At 40.2% G+C, this 26612-nt stretch overlaps 1 protein-coding gene across 1 annotated transcript; it reads left to right on the top strand.

Annotated features, from left to right (window-relative positions):
* The first annotated feature begins 965 nt into the window (after positions 1 to 965).
* Positions 966 to 26558, top strand: LOC149028964 (uncharacterized). Its single transcript, XM_089139720.1, has 4 exons — positions 966 to 1278; positions 2115 to 2185; positions 24240 to 24329; positions 25553 to 26558. Exons 1-4 carry the CDS (start codon positions 1149 to 1151, stop codon positions 25574 to 25576), a joined length of 315 nt encoding a protein of 104 aa, XP_088995846.1. The 5' UTR covers positions 966 to 1148; the 3' UTR covers positions 25577 to 26558.
* The last annotated feature ends 54 nt before the right edge of the window (positions 26559 to 26612 follow it).

Below are 26612 nucleotides of genomic sequence, written 5' to 3'. Positions count from 1 at the left end.
TTTCTAGCGGCCTAGGTTTGGCTCTCTCTTGACTCTCTTTCTTTTTTACAAGCAAGAGGAGGTGATCAAAATCTTCCATAAAACACCCAATCTCCTATTTTCTCGAAGACTTATTAGAGAAAGCTATGAGAGAAGAAGACCTCCCATCTCTAGAGTTGTCTATTTCTTCTAACTTCATCCCACCCAAAGGAAGCTTGGTCAAGTTTTTCTTTTTATCGAATGAGACTCTCAAATTAGGAAGATGAGAAGCAATGGACAAAAATTACACGATTTGAAAACTTCAAGATGAGCATTTCAAACCTTAACCCAGTGAGGAAAGAATTTCCTTGTCAATATGAAGGAAGGGTCATTGTGGAAGCAACTATAGTTCTTGGTGATGAGATTATTTGTATTTAACCTTAACGCACCATTTGTTTGCTAGAATAAAGTAGCGTGGGAAAAAGTTTGAAAAAACAATATTTTCCGTGAAATCCCAAAAGTGTGGTTTATTTGGTTCATAAGGTGGAAAAGCTGACACTTGTTTAGTGATGTGGCATGCTAATTTTTCTATCTCATATCTTTTCAAAACCCAACAAAATAGGTGAAATTTTGTAGAAAAGCATAGAAAACAACAAAGTGAGACTTATATTTAACACTTTTATACAAAGTTTATTTTTTTCTTTTTTTTCTCTGTCATCCCATTACATATGGAATCTATATATATATATATATATATATTTTTTTTTTTCACCATTTTTTTCCCACCCTATCTTTGCAAACAAACGCAGCCTAAGGGATTGACTCCGTAAAAATCAAACCCCCACAAGTTGAGATCAAGAATTCGAGTCTCCACCTGACCAATGTGGTAAGATTGGGCCCAACCAAGTCAACCACTCAAACCGGACCAGGCTTAAAGCAAAATATCGAGTCCCAATGCAATTCATTCTCAGGGCGGGTTTGGTCCATCAAGCCCGAACTTGCAGCCTGCGGTCTTCCTGCCACGTTTCTTCATTTCGAAAAAACGCACGTAAGCTGGCCGGGCGAAGCTCAATTTAGAAGCCTATAAGCGGTGTGGTGGTGCGGTGGTGTGGTGTCGAGGAACTCTCTAGTTTTGTTTCTCCATTTTTCTCTGGTTCACGTTTCCTTCTATTCCCAGAAAGTCTTTGACCATGTCACCCTGGGCAGCAGCTGCTCGTCAGGCCGCATCACTTGCTCGCCTTTCCTCTCCGACATCGGTGACATCAGCAGCAGCTCAGCCTTCCAAGTTAATTCAGCGGCGCGGTCTCGCCGGTGGTGGAGGTACATATCTCATTCTCTTTTTCTGTCACCTTGTCTCTCTGAATTGTCTCGGGAGATCTCGAATTACTCGTTTTTTCTTGTTATGGACCTCGATTTCAATCGGGTATTGGGAATGACAAGCCTTTTTCTGTGTCTTTTAATTAGTTGTTAATTCTACCTGCAAGGACAGGAATTTCCCCCTATTTTACATTGTTTATGAGATGACAAACTAGTTCCTTGTGTTCATCGAACTCTGCAGCTCGAATTTTCGTTTCTTTTTGGTTTATAGATGATATGCCAGTCGAAAATGTTATAATCCGTCGAAAACTTGAAACGCGACCAGATACACGCCTTACTCGTTAATATGTACATGAGTCACACTGAATCATGTGCTTTAAATGATAAGTGAAATAGTGATTAGTATTTTCAATTAGACTTCAAGTTTCAAACGGATTAATTGGCTAAAAGATGTTTTCCTAGCATGCTTCCATGGCGGTTTGATTTATTGCTATTCTGTTCTTCGTGAAATTTTTTTATTGTAATGACAATATAACTATGATTCTAGAGTTGAATCTTGTAGAGTGGCTGTTTTGTGATTTTTCACGATTGTTTCATTATATTTCCAGAAGATAATGGTCTAATAGTTTTTCAATAATAAAATATTGACTTTTCTACCATTATTCTTCTATTTCAATTGCATTCCCTATTAATGGACCATGCAACTGGTTAAAGTTTCTTCATCTGTTTTGATGATTGTGTACATGGATACTGGAACCTACTCCCTGTTAATGTTTATTGTTTTATGGATCTGATTATTCCCTTAACTAAGTAAGCCACACTGGTTCTCTAAAATGCAGATCATCATGGACCCCCAAAGGTGAACTTTTGGGAAGACCCTTTGAGCCCATCAAAATGGAAGGAGGAGCATGTGAGTAAATTTTTTTTGGTTGTTGCAGCTGAGACCTATTTTGTTTATTTATTTATGTATTTTGGTTATTCTGTTAAACAATGACATTGCTTAGTTTCTTCAAGATGACAGAGGAATTCTTTTCTCTTTCCACTTGAGTAGGCTGAGGTTGGTGCATACTATCCTATGGCAGTTATATGCTTGTAGTTCTATCCTATTTCCTCTAGTTCCAAATTTGAACTCTTCAATTCTAGATGTATGATTTAGGTAAATGAGCTTTTTGCCCTGATCCCATTTGTTGTCATGGGCTCCTTTCAGATGTGTCATAATTGAGGCATGGTTTGTATGCATTATTATAATTTCTTATTACTGGAACTTGTTATAGCAAGTGCTCCTTGGAGCATCTCTTAGGAATAGGATTAAGCTAAATCATCATAATGTTAAGGGAAAAAAGATTCAAAGGAATAGGATTAAGTTGAACCATGATATTGTTAAGGGAAATAGGTTTTGAAGTTCAACAAACGTGGGATGTTATTATATCATTTAGTAATTTAAACCCATGAAAGAAATTTTGAATGTTAGCCTCACTTGTCAGACCCTGGCTTATTCAGTTATTGATGAAATTACATGGGGTAAATTCTGTCATTGAATTGGTAATACCAACTCTGACGGCTATATTTCTTGTTCCATGTCATACCTTGGTGCAGTTCCACTAGACTAGTTGGAGTAAGATTCCATTTGTAAACCCAAGCTAAGGAGAACCTGATCTAAACTTGGCTTTTGTTCTATTGGGTTAGCTTGGGAATGTATTTTTCGATTAGTAAATACTTTTGAAAGTTGTACTGTCATATTTATTACAATTGGAACTTAGAAATGAACCAGAGTAAAGGAACAAAGATTTGCGGCCAAGGGAAAAAGGAGAGAAGGGTTGAGAGAATCAATTGTGAGAGACAATTAGAAGTTAGAATGAACCGGAGTAAAGGAACAAGGATTTGTACTGTCTACTGCTTTTTTTTTTGGGGGGCGGGGGTGTAAAAGGGAAACATAATTAAAAGAAAACTACAACTTACCTTGACTTGTAACAGTCAGTGACAAAAGTACATTTACAATAGAAATTATCGAACAGCCTTCAAGTTGGGGGAAAACGTGTTGTGCATTCCTGGCTTGCACAAGAGGGTATTGAATTGGATGGGATTGAGATAAGATACCTGCTACTTATTCACTTGCCTTTAGTCTTTTACGAAGGGAGTACAAATGTAATCTGGATCCAACTTTTCTTTGCTGAAGTGCCTATCAACCTCAACTTGTTCTAGCTTTGCTGTTGGGTTTGGTTGCAGTGGTTTTCTCCTCCTCTTTGTTGCTTGTATTCTTTGCTTCTTGTTTTTATAAATTTATTAATTATTGATTGTCCAAAAAAACCCTCAATTTGTTCAGTTCAGTTGTGTTGCATGGGATCACAAGCAATGCTTATAGCAGCTTTTTATTACATAGAGCCGCATAGGATCCTTAGTGTCAAGTCTAACTGTTGAATCAAGTGCATGGGCCATGTAGTTCACATACTCCATGATAGATCGGGACTAAGAGCCAATGCTACGGGACAGAATCAGGGTCAGGTTTTCAGATTTGTGGGTAAGTGGGAAATTGGGGTTTCTAATATGAATTGGGACTTGAGGCTTGGTTTGAATGTCAAGGGGTTGGATGGCTGAGTTTGATCCAAAATGGGACAGGAATTTATGGCTGGAAGTGTAAAGGCAAACCTGGTCCTGGTCCCAAAGGCTTCTGCACAAGTAGAGGCTGAGAGGGCAATTTTTCCTACACTGCTTACCCCAGCAAATTTCACTGAGAGGCTGTTTTGATGGCTGGAACTTGGAAGTGTGAGTTCTGAAATTTGGGTTTTGGGGTAATTCTAGGGCTTGCAGGAATTTTAGGTTTCCAAGGGTAATTGGGGCTTTAAAGGGGACTGAGTCTTAGTACCGTCTAGGGAATGATGTCCACATAATATGTTTGAATTCTAATGGTTAGAATGTTTGGAAATTAGAGTTGAAGGTTTTAGGGTTTTCGGTGGAATCTAGGCTATGATAGAAGTTAAGGTTCTAAGGGTAGGAGAGGGCTATAATAAGGATTCAACAGAGTATACTGTAGAGGGTGGGGGAATCCTTGGTTGATTTCAATCTGATGGTGATGTGAACAAGGGTCCTCCCCATAGCCGAAACCCTGGTTTGGGCCCCGAGGCCCAGGCAAGATGGGGCACCTAGGGCTGGCCGAACCCCTGAAGGGGCAATTTGGTCATTTTCCAGCCCTAATTAGTTGCTTATTTTATTTTCAGAAGTTCTGTGTTATTTTTCTGAGTTCAAGTCTATCTTGAAGTCCTAATTTGAGTTGGTTGTTGAGTTCTAGTGTCATAGGGAGTCTTTCTTTTTAGTAGGACTCTTTATGGATAATTAGGTCATTTATTTTGAGTTAAGTTCTTTAATTTATGTGGCCATTATTTAATTTTGAGTATGGGGTCTCCTAACTTATAAAGGAAATCCTAGTTGAGTTAGTTTTTAATTCTTAGTTGAGTCTAAGTCAGGTTCCTAGTTAGAGTCAAATTCTTTCTTTTGTGATGTAGGGCTATAAATAGGCCGTTCTCTTCATTGTAAAATCAGTCTGCATTGAATAAAGATTGAAGAAATCTTGTGGGAAACATGTTGTGGTTCTCTTGGGAGGGCCACGATGGATTCTTAGCTTCTTGCCTTCAATTGCAGCAACCTTTTTCAAGATCCAGCAGCCCTCTTACATCTCCAGCAGCATTCCAAGTATATACATGCCAGCCCTTCTCCCTTCCAACTACAGCCGTCACAGTCCTCCCCCTTAACTCCCCTTTCTTGCACAACCCTTAGGAGCCCCCTCCTCTCCCTTAGCTGCTCCTTAGATTCCTTCCCCACCCCTGCCAGCCCTTTAGATCCCCTCCCCTACCCCCCGTAACACTCCCAGATCCCTCCCTTACTCTCCTAAAACCCTGTAGCACCCCTTCTCCCCCCTTTCCCTCTGAGCTCCCTCTCTCTTCCTCTTTCTGACTTGCAGAAACTAGAAAACAGAAAAAAGAAAGAAAGAAAAGAAAGAAGAGAAGGAAAGAAAAGAAGAAAACAAAAAAAAATAAAATAAAGAATTGAGAAAGGGTTGCCCAAGATCTTCAAGATCCTACCCAAAACCAATTCCTAGAACCTGAAATCATCTTTAACTTTTGTTTCATTCATGAATCATCCCCACAATCTTCTCTACACCTTCCCTTATAATCCCATTAATCCTAGGATAAATTTTAGTCTCCCAAAATCACTCCATTGGAATTTGGTGAAGCCCCAACTTTTCCCCACCAACCCATTTTGGTTCCAACTTTTATCTCCTTGTCCATCCCTACAAACCATAACTACCCACCATATTTACAAATTATCTATCCCATCCTTTTGAATTTTTGTGAGCCTTTGTTGGAAAATTCTGGGCTAACACTAGACTTTAGGGAAGTTATTTCAAAGAATCCTAACCCTAGAGTTGGGTTGCATCAGGTGATTGTATGTTTGGAATTTAGGTTAGATTGGTTGGGATTTAGGGAAATCTGGATTTAGCAAAAGTGGGGATTTTGGGGTCTTGATGGAGTGATGAAGGGGCTTTTTGGATAAAAGGATACAGCATGGTAGGGGCTGACTCCAGGGGAACTTGGGCCAACTTTAATGAAGAGATTTGCCTGGGAAGCTTTTAGTGGTTTGGGTGTGGGAAATCTAGAAATATAGGGAAAGCTAGGGTTAGGTTTTGGGTTAGATCCTTCAAAAGAGCTTACTATATTGTTCTTGATCTTGAGTGGCAACAGTTTTAAAGGGCAGGAACGCTTGGATGGAACCTGTTAGGCTTCCCATCTACAGCGAAGAGAATTTGATGAGGATATCTAATGTAGAATTGAAGACATATACAAGAAAGAAAAAGTCAATGGGTTAGGCCCATCAAATGCCTAAAGCTATCACCTAAATCAGCCCATCGCTTTCATGGGTTTGGACTACTTTGAACGGTTAAAGTCAGCCCATTACTGTAGTACTGTATTTGATTGATCAAAACAGTAGCTAAATAGGATCTTTTCACATAAAGGAAATTCAGATTTCACAAACTTAAGAATGAGATAGATTTCAGATGTGAAGCAAAGCTGAAATCTAGAGAGCTATCACAACGATAACTCTAGGATAACATCAGAACAATAGGGACATATTTGTACTTCAAGATAAGGGTAATAACAGGCTTTTCGTTATAGGCTTAGACATTCTGTCTTTGTCTTGTGGGAAGGGACGGCTTAGAAAAGAGAATGTCTGGCTTCGGGTTTTTAAAACAAAGTCCACTCGCCTTTCCTGCTTTTTCTTTGGGCAAGTTCATCTACTCGGCCCATTCCTCGAAACAAGTTTTTACGGGATCCCTATTCACCAAAATTTTAACTTCTGGTTTCGGCGAACGAATAATCATTGAGTCCTCTTTTTTCTGGACAACACATACAAAGAGACCTGCCAACAGTTAAATAATTAGTGAACCTCTAGGAGATACAGATATTTAGAATAAGTTCCTTTCTTTCCTATCTCCCTTCTATGAAATAGAAGATTAAGAACTAAATGGGCTTATTGCTAAATGGAGAAATGAGGGAATGATATAGCATAAATGAGAGAACAACAAAGTAATACCTGGGTTTCACACCGCAAGGTGGATCGATTGGATCAGACACCAAGCTACCTTGATCAAATATAAAGGTTTCTACAAAGAGACGAATACCTACAAAACAATTTGATTTCAGGTGAGAGTGTCTCCTCCTCTTACATAAGTCTCTTTATATAGCATTTTAAAGAGACTTAAACCTTAAATGTACCTTCTAGCCATTAACTAACACCTACTTATTAATGACTCAAGCACTACATATGTCTCCTTCTTTTACATAAGTCTCTTTATATAGCATTCTAGAGAGATAAACATTAAATGTAACATCCAACCACTAGCTAACACTTACCTATTAATAACTCAATCACTACCTGTTAGGTACCTGAATGAGGCTACTTAACAAGGTGGAATAACTCAAGAAGATAATAGCAATAACGGACTTTGAATAAAAGTTGAACGAGAAACAAAACACACTACTAGCAGTAGGTGAATCCTACGGCTACCCAAGAGCAATGGCTCTCACATAAACTTCTCTCTCTATATCCTTTCTACTCATCCTCCCCCCTATTTATAGCAATTACATTCCTATCGAATTAATTAACAAAATCAGCCTACTTCGAGTAGGACTCTTCAAAAGAAACCTAACTGTAATGTAACTCTAACCTAGATGTTTTATGACTCTTGACTCTCTAAATCTAATTCTAATAACCTTAACGCAGAAGGACTCTTCATGCTTCAAATTTGCGAGTCGCCTGAATGCACTAGGACTCTGCTGAAAACGACAGGACTCTCTTCACTCTTCAAAGTATCAATCGTTTCCTTGGGAGTGCTTTCCTTGTCGAATATAGACTCTTGATATCAGGGGCTTATCAACACTCCCCTCCAAAAGTTTCACCTTGTCCTCAAGGTGAAAATCTGGAAAGTGGGACTGTATTTCAGCATAAGATTCCCAAGTATTTTCACAAGGCGGCAGTCCTTTCCATTGAATCAAAACCTCCAGCAACCCTTGAGTAGAGAAACGAATGTTAAGCAAGGCTTCGGGTGTGAGCTGCAACTCGCCATTTCCCTGCAAACAAGTTGGAAGCGGCTGCGGCTTAATGTGCTGCCCCAGTGCCTGCTTCAACTGTGAAACGTGAAACACCGGGTGAATCCGTGAATCATCAGGTAAACGTAGATGATAGGCGACTGGTCCCACTGGCTCAATGATCTAGTACGGCCCATAGTAGCGATGGCTGAGTTTCTCATTGGGCTGTTTGGCGAGTTTTTGGAAGCGATAAGGTTGTAGCTTAAGAAAAACTTCATCCCCCACTTGATAATGCACTTCCCTACGCTTTGAATCCGCGGAATTGCACATCCTATCTTGGGCCACGCGCAGATTTGTTTTGAGATCCTCCAACACCTGATTGCGCTTTCGGAGGAACACATCAACCTCATCCACTTTAGATCGACCATCCTCCCAACACAGAAGAGAGGGGGGGTCTCGTCCATACACAACTTGAAAGGGAGTCATTTTTGTGGCTGAATGAAACGTCGTATTGAACCAATATTCGGCCCACGGTAACCAATTAATCCAGTCCTTCGGTTGGCGAGCGCAAAAGCATCGTAGGTAAATTTCAAGGTTGCGATTTACCACCTCTGTTTGACCATCCGTTTGAGGATGGTAGGCACTGCTGAACTTGAGGTTGGTACCCGCTAATTTGAAAAGCTCCATCCAAAAATTACTAAGGAAGACACGATCTCGATCGGAGACGATGGTTCGAGGGAACCCATGCAAGCGGATAACCTCCTTGTTGAACGAGATAGCCACATCCTTGGCGGAATAAGGGTGTGAAAGAGCGATGAAATGCGCGTACTTGGATAGCCGGTCAACTACAACAAGCACGGTATCTCCACTCTTAGTCTTGGGTAACCCACCAATAAAATCCATGCTAATGTCTTCCCAAATGCGATCTGGAATTGGTAGTGGTTGAAGGAGTCCAGCGGGTTTCATGGCTTGATATTTACTACGCTGACAAGCATCACAACTAGCCACAAATTCGAGGACAGCAGCCTTCATTCCTACCCAGTATACCACAGCTGCTAATCGCCTATAAGTCCTCAAAAACCCTGAATGCCCACCGAATGGGGTAGAATGATACTCTGAAAGTAATTTGGGAATTAATGGTGACCCATCGGGGATGACTAACCGATTGTTATAGAGTAAGGTGCCCTTTTGAAGCCGGTAGTGCCGGGGTAGTCCTCGGGATCCCTTCGATAAGGCTTGAACGATCTTCTGGTAACGGTCCGAGGCGTGTACCGCTGTATTTAGTCCCTCACTTTCCTGCCAAGTTGCTGTTGTCATCAAATAAAGCTGCTTATCATCCTGAGACCTTCGCGAGAGAGCATCGGCGGCTTTGTTTTCGCTACCCGGACGATACAATATCTCAAAATCAAATCCCAAAAGTTTCAAGACCCACTTTTGTTGATCAGTAGCCACAATGCGCTGTTCCAGCAAATATTTCAGACTTTTCTGATCCGTTCGTACTTTGAAATGTCTCCCCATCAAGTAATGACGCCATTTTTGAATGGCAAGTACTATTGCCATTAGTTCTTTCTCATAGACAGACTTGGTTTGTGCGCGAGGGGACAACACTTGGCTCCAGTAGGCAATGGGATGGCCCTCTTGCATCAAAACCGCACCCAGCCCAAAACCTGAAGCATCAATCTCTACCAAAAACTCTTTCGTGAAATCTAGCGTCACCAATACTGGAACGGTTGTCATGGCTGTCTTGAGGGCATTAAACGCCGTCGTTGCCTCGTTACCCCCACTGAAATGCATCTTTCTTCAATAAGTTTGTGAGTGGAGCGGCAATTTTACCATAATTTCGGACGAATCTGCGGTAATACCCGGTTAATCCTAAAAACCCTCGCAAGGCTTTAAGATTGGCAGGTTGGGGCCACTCCACCATGCACTTAATCTTCCGTGGGTCCGCCGTGACTCCGTCTTTAGATATGATATGTCCTAAATACTCCAGTGTAGCAACCCCAAACATGCATTTTTTTCGGTTGACTACGAGGTGGTGCTGTGTGAGAAGTATAAAGGTGGTTCGCAAATGGGCCACATGTTCCTCCATGGTCTTGCTATACACCAAAATATCGTCAAAGAACACCAAAATAAATTTTCGCAAGTGTTCTCGAAATACCTCATGCATTAGTGATTGAAATGTGGCTGGAGCATTCGAGAGCCCAAACGGCATCACCAGGAACTCGTAATGCCCATTATGTGTACGAAAAGCCGTCTTTTCTTCATCACCTTCCGTCATTCTAATCTGGTGGTATTCTGCTTTCAGATCAAGCTTGGTAAACACTGTGGCTCCGCCTAGCTCATCCAACAATTCGTCAATTGCAGGAATGGGAAACTTGTCAGGAACTGTGAATTTATTCAAGGCACGATAGTCCACGCAGAAACGCCATCCGCCATCCTTCTTTCGAACCAACAGTACTGGACTGGAGTAAGGACTCACACTAGGTCGTACCAATCCTGCTGTTAACATTTCCTGTACCAATCTTTCGACCTCGTTCTTTTGAGAATGTGGGTAACGATAGGGTCGAATATTAGGTGGGTTACTCCTCTCGGCTAATCGTATCTGGTGGTCTTGCTTCCTTCTTGGCGGCAGTTCAGTTGGTTCAGCAAATAATTGAGCAAAGTCAGTTAATAAATGTGACACTGCTGTACTCTCTTGTACCTCTATATCGTCTCCGACGGGATGCTGAGGTTGTAGCCAGTATCCATCACCGCCTGCTTGAACCGACTGTAGCACACTCTTCAATGTTGTTTCTAATCGCAGCAAGGTTGGATCCCCATTTAGTTTCACGGGTCGTCCCTGCCACTCAAAGCTCATGGTTCTCAAGCGCCAATTACTGCGTACTTCCCCTAGTGTCTGCAGCCATTCTACGCCCAAGATTATATCAATGCTACCCAAATTGAAAGGGTAAAAATTTTGCACAAAGACCTCGCCGCCCAGCTGAATCGGAATCAGTCGACAAATCCCCGTACCTTTGCTAATCGTCCCATCGCCCAAAGCAACCTGAAATTTTGTTTTCTGGATTTCCAATCCCAACGGCTCCACCAACTCTTGAGCGACAAAATTGTGCGTTGCTCCACAATCGATCAGAATGATGACTTCATAGCCATTTATTTGTCCTGTTAGTTTCAGTGTGTGTGGTGAATCGATCCCCACCAAAGAGGTATGCGAGAGTTCCGTCTCAAGCACCGGCTCCATATCGTCATCATTGATCACTCCTTCCGCTGCTGCAACTTCTGGACTATCGTCGTGGAGTAACAACAACCTTAGTTGCTTCAGAGGGCATCGATGTCCTTTGGAGTATGGGCCGTCACACCTGAAACATACCCCTTTGTCCATTTTATCTTTGATTTCTTCCCGGGATAACCAACGTGAGCGTCTGAGAGCTCCCCGTCGCAGCTGTAGTTGCAGGTCGAGATTGTGAAGAAGAAGACGCGGGTTCACTTCTTTGGTTTGGCTGAACCGAACCGTTAATGCTTTGGTTCATTCCGGTTCCCTGAACCGTATTGGTTCCTTTAATATTGGTGTTGGGTGGGCTGAAGTTAATAAAACGTGAGGTTAGATTTTGGGCTGATTGAGTGGGCTGGGCCAAAAAAGGTTTCTTATTTTTCCCCACTCCATTTTTGTCCTCCACGGCTTGGGCCAGGTCCATTATTTGGCCCAAATTGGTGAGCCCAAATAATCGAACTTCAGCCCTTACTTCTTCATTTAAACCAGCAAAAAACACCCCCTTCAACCATTCTCCATCTACCGCTCCGGCTGCTGCTGCTAATTTCTCAAACCCTTCTCTATATGCTGCAAACGTTCCACTTTGCTTGTGATTAATCAATGCTTCTTGGGGAGTCTTCAGTCAGTGTCTTGAGTTAAATCGATAGATCATCGATTCTTTCAAGTTTCTCCATGATGACAATGGCTGCTGCGGTTCTCGGAAGCGTATCCATCCTAGTGCTGCACCTTCAAAACAAAGGGTTGCAGTTCTGAGTTTCTCTTCATCGCTGAGTTTGTACAGATCAAAGTACCTTTCAGCTCGTGTGATCCATCCCATCGGATCTTCCCCTGTGAAAATTGGCATCTCAAGATGTCTAGGAAGGAAGTCTCTCGGTTTCTCTGGTTCGATCGTACGCTTGCTGTAATCTGGAACTCCATCGGTTGTAGTCACCTCCGGCATTAAGGTATGCATCTCTGCTGATTTTCCTTGCGATAACATGAACCTTAATTCATCTCTGAACTCATTATTGGCCTTTTCTCCTTTCTCTATGTTTTGTGCTAGGAGTCCCACTTGACCTTGAATCTCTTTCACGATACTTTCCAATTCCTCTACCCTCTGCTCCATTCGACTCTTGACCATTCCCCTAGAATCGATGGCTCTGATGCCAATTTGTTAGGTACCTGAATGAGGCTACTTAACAAGGTGGAATAACTCAAGAAGATAATAGCAATAACGGACTTTGAATAAAAGTTGAACAAGAAACAAAACACACTACTAGCAGTAGGTGAATCCTACGGCTACCCAAGAGCAATGGCTCTCACATAAACTTCTCTATATATCCTTTCTACTCATCCTCCCCCCTATTTATAGCAATTACATTCCTATCGAATTAATTAACAAAATCAGCCTACTTCGAGTAGGATTCTTCAAAAGAAACCTAACTGTAATGTAACTCTAACCTAGATGTATTATGACTCTTGACTCTAAATCTAATTCTAATAACCTTAACGCAGAAGGACTCTTCATGCTTCAAATTTTCCAGTCGCCTGAATGCACTAGGACTCTGCTGAAAACGACAGGACTCTCTTCACTCTTCAAACTGTCAATCGTTTCCTTGGGAGTGCTTTCCTTGTCGAATATAGACTCTTGATATCAGGGGCTTATCACTACCTAACTCTTGACAAAGGAAAACTCCTTTGACAATGAGTTCTTCTTATTTCAAAGTTCAACTCTTTTTATTGATTTTTCATAAACTAGAGTTAGGCTTAGGTCTAGCCCATGGAGATCAAAGTATGTGGGCTGACTTTAACCCCCCCCCCCCAAAGTAGTCCTAGCCCATGAAAGCCATGGGCTGATTTGGGTGATAGCTTTCTTATGGACCTGACCCATTAGGCTTTTTCTTTCTTGTATATATCTTCAATGTTGCATCAACTCTCCCTAGCTTGAAATATACATCTTCGATGAATGGATGAATGGCATGTAACGCTCATAGTGATCGGGATCAAATTTCTTGAAATCTTCAGTATGAATCCAAGTACTATCATGGCATGGGTGATTCTTCCATTTGACGAGGAAAGCATGGTATCCAGTGCCATGACAAATGGTTTTGTAAGAGTCATCGAAAACCTCTTTAACGATGTCAGTGATTGGTGGCTTGAGTTGGGGCAGCCTTAACATTTGTTTGGTGTCTCCATCATCAGTGCAATGTCCTATATAAAGATGCAAGTCAGCCACGTTGCAAACATTGCTTATATTCTTTCTTCTGGTAACTCGAGCACAAGCATTTGGTCCAATTTGTTTAAGCACCTTCTATGGACCCATCCTCTTTGGATGGAGTTTGTTGTTGACTCCCTGTTGGAACCTTTCTGAATTGACATGAGCCATAACCGTGTCTTTCGATTGAAACTCCACATATCGTTGATGACGATCTGCTGTAGCCTTGTAGACATCATTGGTGAGAGCTATTCTTTGGCGAACATTAACATGTACCTCTATGATATGGCGCAGAAACTCATCAGCCTCAATACTTAGGCGTGCTTGTGGTGGTAGTGGGATGAGGTCCATAGGCATTCGGGGTCGAACTCCAAGTAGAATCTCAAATGGAGTATGACTTGTCGTACGATTCACTGAGCTGTTGTAAGCAAACTCAGCTATATCAAGTATGGACGGCCATGTCTTCTCACAATCACGAACCAAGCACCTCAATAAGTTTCCCAAGCTTTGATTCACCACCTCCGTTTGCCCATCAGTTTGTGGATAGAATGCGGTGGAAAACTGTAACTTTGTGTTAGTTTTCAGCCACAATGTCTTCCAAAAGTAGCTCATGACTTGACATCACGATTTGAGACTTGGTAGCCCATGTAGTCATACAACCTCTTAAAGAATATCTTTGCAATGTGAGATGCATTAAAGGTCTTGTGACATGGTATAAAGTGAGCCGTCTTTGAGAATTTGTCAACTACAACCATGATGGAGTCGTATCGCTCTTTTGCTGAGGGTAGGCCAAGTATGAAATCCATTCTAATATCAATCCAAGGTGCATGAGGAATTAGTAATGGTGAGTACAGACCAGTACTTTGCTTGGTTCCCTTGGCTAGCTGACAAACTCAGCATCTCTTGATTACATGATCAACATCTTTTAAAATATACGGCCAATAATACTGATAAAAAACTGGTATGATAGTCTTATCCCTGCCGAAATGACCTAAAAAAACCTCCGCCATGCAATTCTCGTATGATGTGATGTCGTAGGGAAGAATTTGGAATGCATAACTGAGTTCCCATGGATAGATTCCCATAGTGAAGTGAGTATTTATGATGCTGCCCACCTTACTGTAAACCTTTATATGGCATGCTGAAAATGTCGTCAAATGCATACTCATCACGTATATGATCAATGTAACTGCATGCTAAGAATGTGTTAAGAGTAAATACTTTTTGGTTCAATGCATCGACCACTGTATTCTCCTTCCCAACCTTGTACTTTATTGCAAACACAAGCTCCTATAGATAGGCAATCCACTTGGCATGCCTGTTGATTAATTCACTTCTATGAATAAAGATGCTTGAGGGCCCCATGATTAGTGTATAGAATGAATTTTTTGCCAATGAGATAGTGTCTTTAATGGCCTAACACTTGGACGACAACATAAAGCTCCAAAGCGTATATCAAATTGCTTGGCATCATTGAGTTTCTTGCTATAGAAAGCGATAGGTTGCCCACCTTGCATCAATACACCTCCTAGACCAACATTTGAAGCTTCAGTTGCTACCTTAAATATACGGTCAAAATCTGGTAGGTGAAGTATTGGAGCCTTTGTCATCTTTTGCTTGATAAGATGAAAGGCTTTGGTTGCCGCTATTGTCCACTTGTCTTGCTTTAAACATTCGGTAATAGGTGCCATGACTACACTAAGGTTCTGAATGACTCTCCTGTGAAGCGATGCAAGTCCATGGAAACTAGAAACTTTAGTGATTGTCGTTGGGGTGGGCTAATCGATGATGCTCCTTATCTTTTCTGGATCAGCTTCGACCCCTTGTGATGAGAGAATAAAACCAAGGAACACAACCTTCGGCAGCATAAAGGAGCATTTCTTGAGATTGATATAGTTCCTCATTGCGAAGCCCTCTTAAGACTTGCTGTAGGTGATTGATGTGATCGTGTGGATGCTTGCTATAGATCAATATATCATCAAAATATATGACCAAAAATCAACCAATAAAAGGATGAAGTACCTGTGTCATAACCTTCATAATGTGCTAGGTGTATTTGTTAGACCAAAAGGCATTCCATTCAAATATTCCATCCTTGGTCTTGAAGGCAGTCTTCTACTCGTCTCCAGGCTGAATGCGAATCTGATGATAGCTGCTTTTGAGGTCCAATTTAGAAAAGATCTTAGCCTCGGACAACATGTCTAGCATGTCATCAAACCATGCTATAGTAAATCTATACTTGACTACAATCATGATGTTGTTCTAAGGTTACCCCTAAGATATCTCCCCTTTGTATTCATGCTATGGATTTCCTTTCTGAAATTTATTCCTTATGGAAAGGTCCTATTTGGCTACTGTTTTGATCAAGCAAAGATAATACTACATTATTTGGTATCAGAGCGATGACAAGGAGTGATAATTCTAGACTGGCGAGTCTAATTGATCATATGGCAACAATGATGGGGATGTTTCAGCAACTAAGCAACCAGATCACTGTGAACCAGAATCAAGTGGAAGAGAGGCTTTCAGCAATTAAGGCTAGAGTTGTTGCCTTTACTTATGCCCACATCCTCTACTTGGTGAAGAATCCCAATCAGCTCACTCCCTTGCCAATTTTTCCTACTCGGAGGAATATAGGCAGAGGCCCTAAAAGATTCCAGTTGTGCAACCAACTTTTGAAGAGCACTTGTAAAGTTTTTTCACTGGAGAACAATCTACATTCATTAGGCATGTTGGTGCCTCTCAAATGGTTAAGCTTGAACTCAAGGAGTACTTTGGTAAGCAAGACCCTTAAGTGTTCTATGATTGGTTGTTAGTGTTGGATAACTATTTTGATTGGTATGAACTATTACTGCACGAAAGATGAAGCTAGCACGTATCAAGCTAGTTGGAGCTACACACAAATGGTGGAGAACTCGTGAATATAATTTAGAAGATGTGGTAAAGCTCCTACTAGGAGGCGATGGAGGAAGAGCTTAAAGAAAAGTACTTGTGTCATCTACCTTTTGATTGCGGCGACAAGACAAGTTAAGTTCTCTTCATAAAGGGAACTTGTCAGTTGCAGAATATATAGAAAAATTTGACTCCCTCTCTTCTCATACATGAATAGAGAGGAGGAGATCCAAATCTTGTCACGTTTTAGATTGGGCTTATGGCTTAAAAATCATTCAGGCCATTAGCGCTGTGGACATTGAAAATGTTAGGGATTGTTTTGAGAAGGCCCTACGTGCTGAAGAATTACTTGCATCCAGTTATAGGAGCTTCAGATACCAGGCTAGGGAGGCTAGGCAAAATTCTCTAGCACCAAAATCTACTATAGCAACCCCTCCTCGACCCACAGTTCCTGCTTGACAAGATAAGGGTAAGGCTCCTATGACTAGTGGCAGCCAAGCACAATGTTTCCATCGTCAAGAGGTTGGACATTATGCTAAGCATTGTCCACACCATCAAAAGATTAATGTTGTTGCTGAAGTTGAAAAAAGCTTTGGAGGAAGAAGATCCTGATCTATTTCCTTACCCACTCGATGATGATGACTACAACGGAGCTGCATATGATAAGGGTGATACCAATGGTGGTGACACTTATGGCATTCATATGGTAAGCCACATCTTAGTGGCTGAAACCAAAGGAGAGTATTGGCGGCACAATTGTATCTTCTACAGTTGCATGAAATATAAAGATAACACAGCCTTGGTGATAGTTGACAGTGGAAGTTGTGTCAACATTACTTCAGTCACCTTTGTGAATAAGGCAAACTTGACGGTGGAAAAACACCCTCAAACCATATCGGTTATCCTTACTGAATGGGAATACTCTCAAGGTAAATCAACGTTGTTCTATACCACTGAAGCTCCACAAAAATGAGAAAGAGGTATGGTGTGATGTAATCCCTATGCATCTTATTGATGTTCTATTGGTCGACCATGGATGTATGATAATGATGTTATAGTCGGGGGAAAGAAAAATCACTGTGTCTTCATGTTTAAACGGGTTTACATTGTCCTCGATCTAGTCAATGTACCAGCTGAAGTGCGTTAGCAGAGGTCCTTAAGAACCAACCAGAAGGGCACCACTAAAGCATAAAAGGTGTTATCCATTCCACAAAAGAAGTTATTGGCTGTTCCTCATAAGGAGTTGATACACACTAGCCATGATACAGGGCTGGTATTGGCTCTTGTTACAAGGGAAGTTACCCCTCAACCTGAGGTGACATTCCCTCCATCCATCAAAGAGTTACTTTCTGATTTTTTTGATGTGGTTACTCATGAGTTGTTTGATGAGCTACCCCCTATGCGGGATATTCGGCATGCCATTGATTTGGTACTTGGCTCAGTGTTAGTAAACCTACCAGCTTATCGCCTTAAAGCCCTACAGAGCAAAATGAACTCAAGCGACAAGTGGATGAGTTACTACACAAAGGATTTGTTTAGGAGAGCTTAAGTCCATGTACTGTACCAGCATTACTCACTCCGAAGAAGGATGGCTTATGGCGTATGTGTGTGGACAGCAGAGCGATCAACATGATTACAGTCAAGCATATGTTTCCTATATTGCAGCTTGACATGTTAGACATGCTGTTCGGGGCTAAAATCTTTTCTAAATTGGACCTCAGAAGCGGCTATCATCAGATTCAAATTAGGCTTGGAGACAAATGGAAGACTGCCATCAAGATCAAGGATGGACTACTTGAATGGATAGTCATCCCTTTTGGTTTGATGAATGCACCTAGCACATTTATGAGGGTTATAACATAGGTACTTCGTGCTTTTATTCGTTGATTTTTGGTCATGTACTTTGATGATATATTGATTTATATCAAGCATCCACACGAACACATCATCCACCTACAACAAGTTTTAAGAGTGCTTCGCAATGAGGAGTTATATATCAATTTCAAGAAATGCTCCTATATGCTGCTGAAGGTTGTGTTCCTTGGTTTTATTGTCTCATCACAAGGGGTCGAAGCTGATCCAGAGAAGATAAGGAGCATCGCCGATTAGCCCACCCCAAGGACAATCACCAAAGTTCCTAGTTTCCATGGACTTGCATCGTTTTACAGGAGAGTCATTCGGAACCTTACCGAATGTTTAAAGCAAGGCAAGGGCGAGTTCAAATGGACAATAGCGGCAACCAAAGCCATTCATCTTATCAAGCAAAAGATGACAGAGGCTCCAATGCTTCGCTTACTAGATTTTGACCGATATTTAAGGTAGCAACTGATGCTTCACATGTTGGTATAGGAGGTGTATTGATGCAAGGTGGGCGCCCTTGCTTTCTATAGCGAGAAACTCAATGATGCCAAGCAATTTGACATATGCTTTGGAGCCTTATGTTGTCCTCCAAGTGTTACGCCATTGGAGACACTATCTCATCAGCAAAAAAGTCATTCTATACACTGATCATGGGGCCCTCAAGCATCTTTATTCACTAAAGTCAATTTATCAACAGGCATGCCAAGTGGATTGCCTACTAAAGGAGTTTATGTTTGCAATAAAGTCCAAGGCTAGAAAGGAGAATACAGTGGTTGATGCATTAAGCCCGAAAAGTACTTACTCTTAACACATTCTCAGCACATGCAATTACATTGATCCTATATGTGATGAGTATGCATTTGATGACATTTTCAGCATGCTATATAAGGGTTACAACAAGGTGGGCAGCATCATAAATAATCACTTCACTGTGGGTATCTATTCATGGGAACTTGGTTATGCATTCCAAATTCCTCCCTACGACATCACATCATATGAGAATTGCAGTTGAAATTCCAAATTCCTCCATCATGGTTGTAGTTGATCGGTTCTCAAAGATGGCTCACTTTATACCATCTCCCAAGACCTATGATGCATCTCACATTGCAAAGATATTCTTCAAGGAGGTTGTGCGACTACATGGACTGCCAAGTAGCATTGTCTCAGATCGTGACGTCAAGTTCATGAGCTATGTTTGGAAGACATTGTGTTTGAAAACTAACAAAAAGTTACAGTTTTCAATTGCCATCCATCCATAGACTAATAGGCACACAGATGTGGTGAATCAAAGCTTGGGAAACTAATTGAGTGCTTGGTTCGTGATTATGAGAAGACATGGCCATCCATGCTTAATATAACTGAGTTTGCTTACAACAGATCGGTTAATCGTACGACAGGTTGTACTTCATTTGAGATTCTACTTGGAGTTCAACCCTGACAACCTATCAACTTCATCCCACTACCGCCACAAGCACACATAAGTATTGAGGCTGCTGAGTTTCTACACTATATCACAGATATACATGCTAATGTTTGTCGAAGAATTGCTTTTAACAATGATGTTCACAATGTTACAGCTGATTGTCATCAATGATGAGTGGAGTTTCAATCGGGAGACATGGTGATGGTTTGCGTCAATCCAGAAAGGTCCAACATAGAGTTAAGAGCAAACTCCACCCAAAGAAAATGGATCCATACAAGGTGTTGAAACGAACTGGATTGAATGCTTTCGTGCTCAAGTTACCTTAAGAAATGAACATAAACAATGTCTTTAACATGGCTGACAAGCATCTTTATATAGGACAGCACTCTGATGGTGGAGACACCGAACAAAAGTTGAGGTTGCCCCAACTCAAGCCACCAATAGAAGATGTCATTTAGAATGTTTTGGAATTTCTTATAAAACCACTCGTCGTGGCACGGGATAGCATGCTTTTCTCATTAAATGGAAGAATCATCCATGACATGATAGTACATGGATTCATGCTGACGATGTCAAGAAACTCGACCCTGATCTGTATGAGCATTGCATGTCATTCATCTATTCGTCAGAGATGAATGTTTTCAAGCCGGGGAGAATTGATGAAGAATTGAAGACATGTACAAGAAAGAAAAAGCCCAATGGGTTAGGCCCATCAAAGGCCTAAGGCTATCACCCAAATCGGACTATGGCTTTTATGGGTTAAAGTCAGCCCACAAATTTTGATCTTCATGTCCTAAACTTGAACTCAAGTCTAGTTCTTGAAAAGTCAACAAAAGGGGTTGAGCTTTGAAAATAAGAAATCATTGTCAAATGAGTTTTCTTTTGTCAAGAATTAGGTAGTGGTTGAGTCATTAATAGGTAGGTGTTAGCTAGTGGTTGGACGTTATACTTAATGTTTATGTCTCTTTAGAATGCTATAAAAAGAGACTTATGCGAGAGGAGGAGGACACACTTATCATTTGAAATCAAGTTGCTTTGTTAGCATTCATTCTCTATGGAGAATTCTTGTGTTTGATAAAGGTAGGATGGTGTTCGATCCAATGGATCCACCTTGCAGTGTGAAGGCCAGGTGTTATTTTATTGTTCTTATTGTTCTCTTATTCCCTCATGTTGTTCCTCAATTTCTTCATCTAGTAATAGGTTGAGTTGGTGATCTATTTTTTGTTTAGTTACTAACCAGATTTGCCCATCCATTTCACATCAATTTTCCAAGGCACCTTGGCTCATCTTATTTTAGTTCTGGTCTACAGATCTGCCTCCATTGTGTGCTTTCAATTCTGTCCCTATTATCATGATGTTGTTCTAAGGTTACCCCAGAGGTATCACCCTTTTGTATTCATGCTATAGATACCCTTTCGAATCTGAAATTTATTCCCTGAGGGAAGATCCTATTTGGTACTGTTTTAAACATTCAATACAATACTACATTAATATCAGTCGACAATTTTGAGTTTACCTGCGATGTCGGCATAGAGATCATCCCACAACAGCATCTATGTGGATGGGTTCAAAAGCTATCGGATTGCGGAGTCCTATGGTCCAACAAGGAGCATTGCCCTTAGGCAATTTGATATTTTTTCCCCCTTGAGTCGTAGTGGGTTGGTTATGGTTTCCTATTGATTTGATTTAATTTGGTATGTTTTGAGGCATTGTGGGTTGGGCAAGGATTATTTTTAGTTCAATTTTGGGTTGATCAGTGGGTATTTCTAATCCATGGGTTAATTGTATTTTGGGGTTTCCAACTTTGCCCCTAAAATTAGATTTGGTTAAGAGGTATTTAAGTTTTTCTTGGAAATTCAGCTGTAGGGTTGGGATGGATTAATTTTCTTTTATTCAAAGCCTTGTGTTGGTGAATCGATTGATGATGAGTGAAAAAAAAAATCTTTCTTTTGCAAAAGGACCCTCTTTCTTGTGGCGTGAACACCTCTCTCGGTAAGTTTCTTACTATTCTCTCCTCTTTCTTGCGTGAATTGGTAATCCCTCTCCCTTCTTCTGTTCACTGATCTTTTGCTGCCTTCTTTCTCCTTTCTTTCTTTCTTCTGTCGTTCTTTATTCTATTTCTTTTTTTTTTCTTTTTCCTGTCTGGCAGTCATCTGCTGCTGCTTTCTTTCTGCTATCTTTCTTTTTCTTTTCTTCTTTCTGCTATCTTTCCTGTACAGTAGCCTTGCTGTATTTTTTCTTTCCTTTCTTTGTGTTCTTTGTTCCTAATTCCCAACCCCTAGCTCATTTCTATCTTCCTTTTTATTTTGTTCCCTTGTTACCTATAGTTCTTTTCTGTTTTCCAGTTCCTATTGTTCCTTTGTTACCCATAAATTTTTATTTTTATTTTGTTTGTGCATGTTCCTTTGTCTTTTTTTAACCAATGTTTTGCAGTCCCATTGGAACCAGCAGGTGAATTTATTTCCTTGTGTCTTCCATTAGTTATTTAATATCCTATTCTTCTTCTTCTTTCTTTTTTATTTATTTTATTTTATTTTTATTTTTTGGGGGGTTGTTGTTGTTGTTGTTTGCAGTGGGTTCGTTAAAATAATTTTCTAAGAATTCTTTGCATTGGTATATGCCAAATTTCTTGTTAGAATTCAAATCTTGACTAGGACAACAATTATTCTTTTTGGATTTTTGATTGATAATCTTGCATTTGAATTTGGGTTACAATGCCATGTTTCCCTATTTGGTTCTTTCTTAGTTATGTTCATGATTTAGGAATGAAGTTTACTTTGCTTGATTGTTTAATTTGCATGGTTAATCAGATTAGGACTGCTGCGATTTCTTTTCTTTTATTTATTACTTATCATGAATAGTTGTCTAGCCTAAAGGTCTAGTAACCAGCCTTGTAGGGCCCCTAGTTTCTAGGATTTCTGCTGCATCAGAATCTTCAAATTTTGAAGTATGGAGAGGTTCAATAAAACCACCTGGGCTTCTCACTGACAAGGGAGTTTGATGCTGCTCCAACACCAAAGAATGCTTTTTTTCGGAGAAAACAAACTGTGGTTGATAGGTATTTATTGGCCTTTCTTCATTGGGTTTCCCTTGCAATCGACCAACTTAATGGATCTCAAAATGGGTTCATGGGTTGAGTACAAAAACTCCATAATTGGTTTATTTGGCCCAATTTAAGTAAGGGTTGTGGAGGGGTTTTTTTTCCCCATTTAATTTATCTAATTGGAGTTGGAGTTTTAGTTGATTTAGAAGTCCTTTGAGAAAGATGAGCTGGTGGTTATTTATTAGTTTTAGAATTCCTTGAAGAAAAGGTGGATTGGTAGTTAGGATTATATAGGATATTGTCTTGGCGTTAGTTTAGGATTCTCTTTGTTTCTGTTTTCAGTCCAAAAAGGACTCTTTATTGTACAGCTACTAGCCTATTATTAAAAGCCCCATGTGGAAGAATAAAGGGAGATTAGAATTTGAGTAAAACTTTTTCAATTATAAGCTGTTGAAGATGCAACTTTTTTTCCTCTGTGGGATAGTCATAATATTGGGATTTGGACTCCACGACCACCAGGTCTGGGACCTCTGAAGCTGCGGGGCAGCCATTTATTGTTGGCGCTCCAAAGGGAGTCTCAGGCAGGCAGCAATACCAAGGTCTGGGACCTATTCTTCCCCCAACCCCCCCCCCCCCCCCCAAAAAAAAAAAAAAAAAAAAAAAAAAGGAAAGAAAGAAAAAGAAATTCAATTTTTTGTTTTATTTTCATATTTGAAACCAAATCCTCCATTAAACCTTTTCCAACTAGGAAACCTCCAATTGTATATTTCGTGGCCTAAACCTAATAAGTTTTAGGGTCTGTTTAGGGGAATAAGGCCTCTATATCTTCCCTCCATTCCTTGAAATTTCAGCCACATGTGGACCCTAGAAGGCCATTGATCTGGATCCCTAAATTCCCTCAACTAACCCCTATTTTTTAGGAGTTTTCTGTGGAGGCTGAAACTTAGTTGAGTCTGCAATAGTGGTGGGAACTCATACAGGTGTGGATCCAGCTATATATCGAATGAGAAGACTTTCCCCTTTGATTTTCTGTACATGGAAGTGATTAATAGAACAGAAAATTACATATATCCCCCTGGATTTGCAATGAATTATTGTTACTACCTCTGGGGAAAAAAAGAAGAAGTGGCAAATGACCAGGTTTTGGTCATTTATAACTTAGGGCATTTTGGTCACTTATAACTTAGGGCATTTTGGTCACAGATGGTTTTTATTTTATTTATATTTTTTATATTAATTAATAGCGAAACTTTCCAAGGATGCAATACTAACTGTTGGGAGCACAAGGAATGCTCACTTAATTGTCAGACAAAGTATGGGGATGTCCAAGTAATTTTCTGTTCTGTAAATCACCGTTTTTAATCTTTTTTTTTTTTGTGGGGGGGGGGGGTTATAAATCAGCATATAGGTAAAAATTATATTTGTTGATGCATCAAATTTAATTATTTGCTATGATGCATACTCAAATCGTTAAATGTATTTTCTTGGTATACATTTTTCTCCATTTTAGGGTTTATGCATTGGATATGTCATTAATTTATTTATACTGTTGATCGCTCCAAAAGTGAATTTTCATGTGTATCTTGATCATTTTCATGCGTTTTCGCCGTTTGATATGTATCCCCAATATGATATACCTCTTAAGACCACCTGTCCAACACGAAACCTGATGCTAATACTCTAAACCTTGCTTCTCTATGCAGTTTGTGATTGTCTCTTTATCTGGCTGGGGCTTGATCTTCTATGGAGGCTATAAGTTCTTTACTGGAGGCAAGAAAGACAAGAAGGATGAGGTAATTGTTAATTCTTTGAAATTTAGTTGTAGTTTCTCAAAATCACTTCCACATGAAGGTTGGACCAAAATCTGTATTAGTAATGGTGGTATGTGGGAACATCCATGTTGTAATGATCATTATGTGAAGTACAATTTTGGAAGCTTCTATATAATTCTTCATTTTCTATGTTAAATATGGGTATTTATCATATATGCATAAATCAAATTGCGTTCCAATTCCCATACACTTCTGGGCTAGTCCCCGTGAAATAAAACAAAGCCTCACCCTTCTCAGTATTGATAGTAAGGTTTAAGTGTATAACAGAACCATCATCCATATAATCTTCCTCTTCAATGGTGACAGAATCTGCTCCTTCAAAATTATATGAAGGACTTGCAATTCTGGTGTAGATTGATTTGAGCATTTCTCTCACAGCTTCTTCTGCATTAGTCTGTACATGGGTCATGTAAGCCTGAACTGTTTCCAAACCATACAGCTCAATTAGCTCTTTAATAAGAGTAATTCCTATCTGGTTTGCAGCCATTTGTGCTCGGAGATCAGATAAATTATCTTAAATTATCTTGTCTGGATGAATAAAGCATATCATTACCAAAAGGACTACGTTGCAATTTTGGATGAATGTGAAAATGTGTAGTGGCCTTTGTCTAGGACTTGATATCCATCTCAAAGCTCAAAATCTGGGCCCGAGAATCTGCTTCTTATCTAGTGACATAACTTTCTTCTTTAATTATTTTTTGTATGGGAAAAAGAATGTCTACTTGGTTGTGTGGCCTGCGTGCAGAGACAGGATTAGACAAAATTACCACTCCTCCCCTATTGCCCCTGCAAAAGTAAGGGGCTACATGTGGTTGGAGCCTTGTGCTCTTGATAGATCCATTTGGTTAATGCCTAGTGGGCATTCTTGTTGGCCTTGTGCTGGGGTAGGGGCTGCACAACCAGACAGCAATCTCTCATTCAATTTTTAGCAATTTGGTTTCATGTCTATGTTGCTTCATGTTTATGGTGAAATATCACCAACAAAATGTGTGGGGTTGTATCCTAAGAGGCCACAGAATCCCTCGTGGTGCCACACTGCATTTAAGAGTTGGACCCCTAGATTAGTATAATGTCAAATTTAGTTGTCCGGGTTCCCTACTACAGAAACTATGGATGTTGGGTGAGCACACGGTTGAATGCGAGATTTGCTTTCCCATACCTAACTATTCCTGTCTCTCTTGCAGGGAGTGACAGACTCGTCCCACTAAAACAGCTCGGGAGCTTTTCTGGCAGATTTTGTGAATTGTGATACCTGGTTGCACATGGAAATAAAGTGATAGCTAGGGAGGGTATTTTCCTGTATTATGAGACTATCTAGTTCTGGGCAGTTATTGTACATGACTAGAAATGGTGATAACATGGTAATAGGTCATAAGAGGCCATTGCTTTTGTTCATCTATGTTCATTTGGGTTTAGATGATGTGCTGACTTTAATTTTCTTTTGTTAGTTTGTATTTTTGTGCGTAAGAAAAAAGTCACGCTAAAATTTGGGTTGAAAACATCTTTCATTAATGGATAACTTCACACGTAACCCATATATTCGAGTAAAAACTTCAGTATATCTTGTCTTGTACCACCTGTTAGTATTGATATTTGCTTGATAATATGATCATGGGCACTGTTCCATTTTCCATCTCCTCAGGTCGTACCTCACTCTTTTGAATGTGGATGACGAAAGTGAAATATACAGAAAGGTCACTCATCAATTTCACTTGGTTCTCTTCGACAGAGTTTTGTTCCATTGTTTTATGATGGGGGAAAGATAAGTGGATGTCAACGATCCAAACTTTTTCCACCGTGTGTGTTTTGTTTCTGTGCTTCTAAAGCATCAATGCTGGTATTCTCTTACCCCCAAGGAGTAATGGCACAAATTCTTTTCTTATATGTCCCAGTTTGGATTCTCTCCAACAAAGGGTGTTGAGCCTCTCAGCAGCTCCAATGCCATAGCAGATTGTTCTCGCGGTTGAGCTACCCTTTGTTTGGTCTTCTTCTAATCTTGGCTTCTGCAAATATGTATGGTGGATTCCCCTGTTTGTAACAGATCATTTCTTAAATGAAACTCTTCCAACCCAAAAGAGAGGAAAAAAAAGGACGAAATTTTATAAATGATTATTGGGATTTGAAATAACTAAGAGATGAAATTATTTTCTGGGAAGAATTGCAAAGTAACTTCCCCTGTCCCTGTAAGGGGGAGACACTACGGGGAAAAAAAAACGAAAAATGAAAACCAAACAAATACACATA

The sequence above is a fragment of the Hakea prostrata genome, chromosome 1 (assembly GCF_041222555.1).
Source record: "Hakea prostrata isolate BN-2017 chromosome 1, UWA_Hpros_2, whole genome shotgun sequence".
Taxonomy (NCBI): Eukaryota; Viridiplantae; Streptophyta; class Magnoliopsida; order Proteales; family Proteaceae; genus Hakea; species Hakea prostrata.
This window is presented reverse-complemented; position numbering and strand designations above follow the sequence as displayed.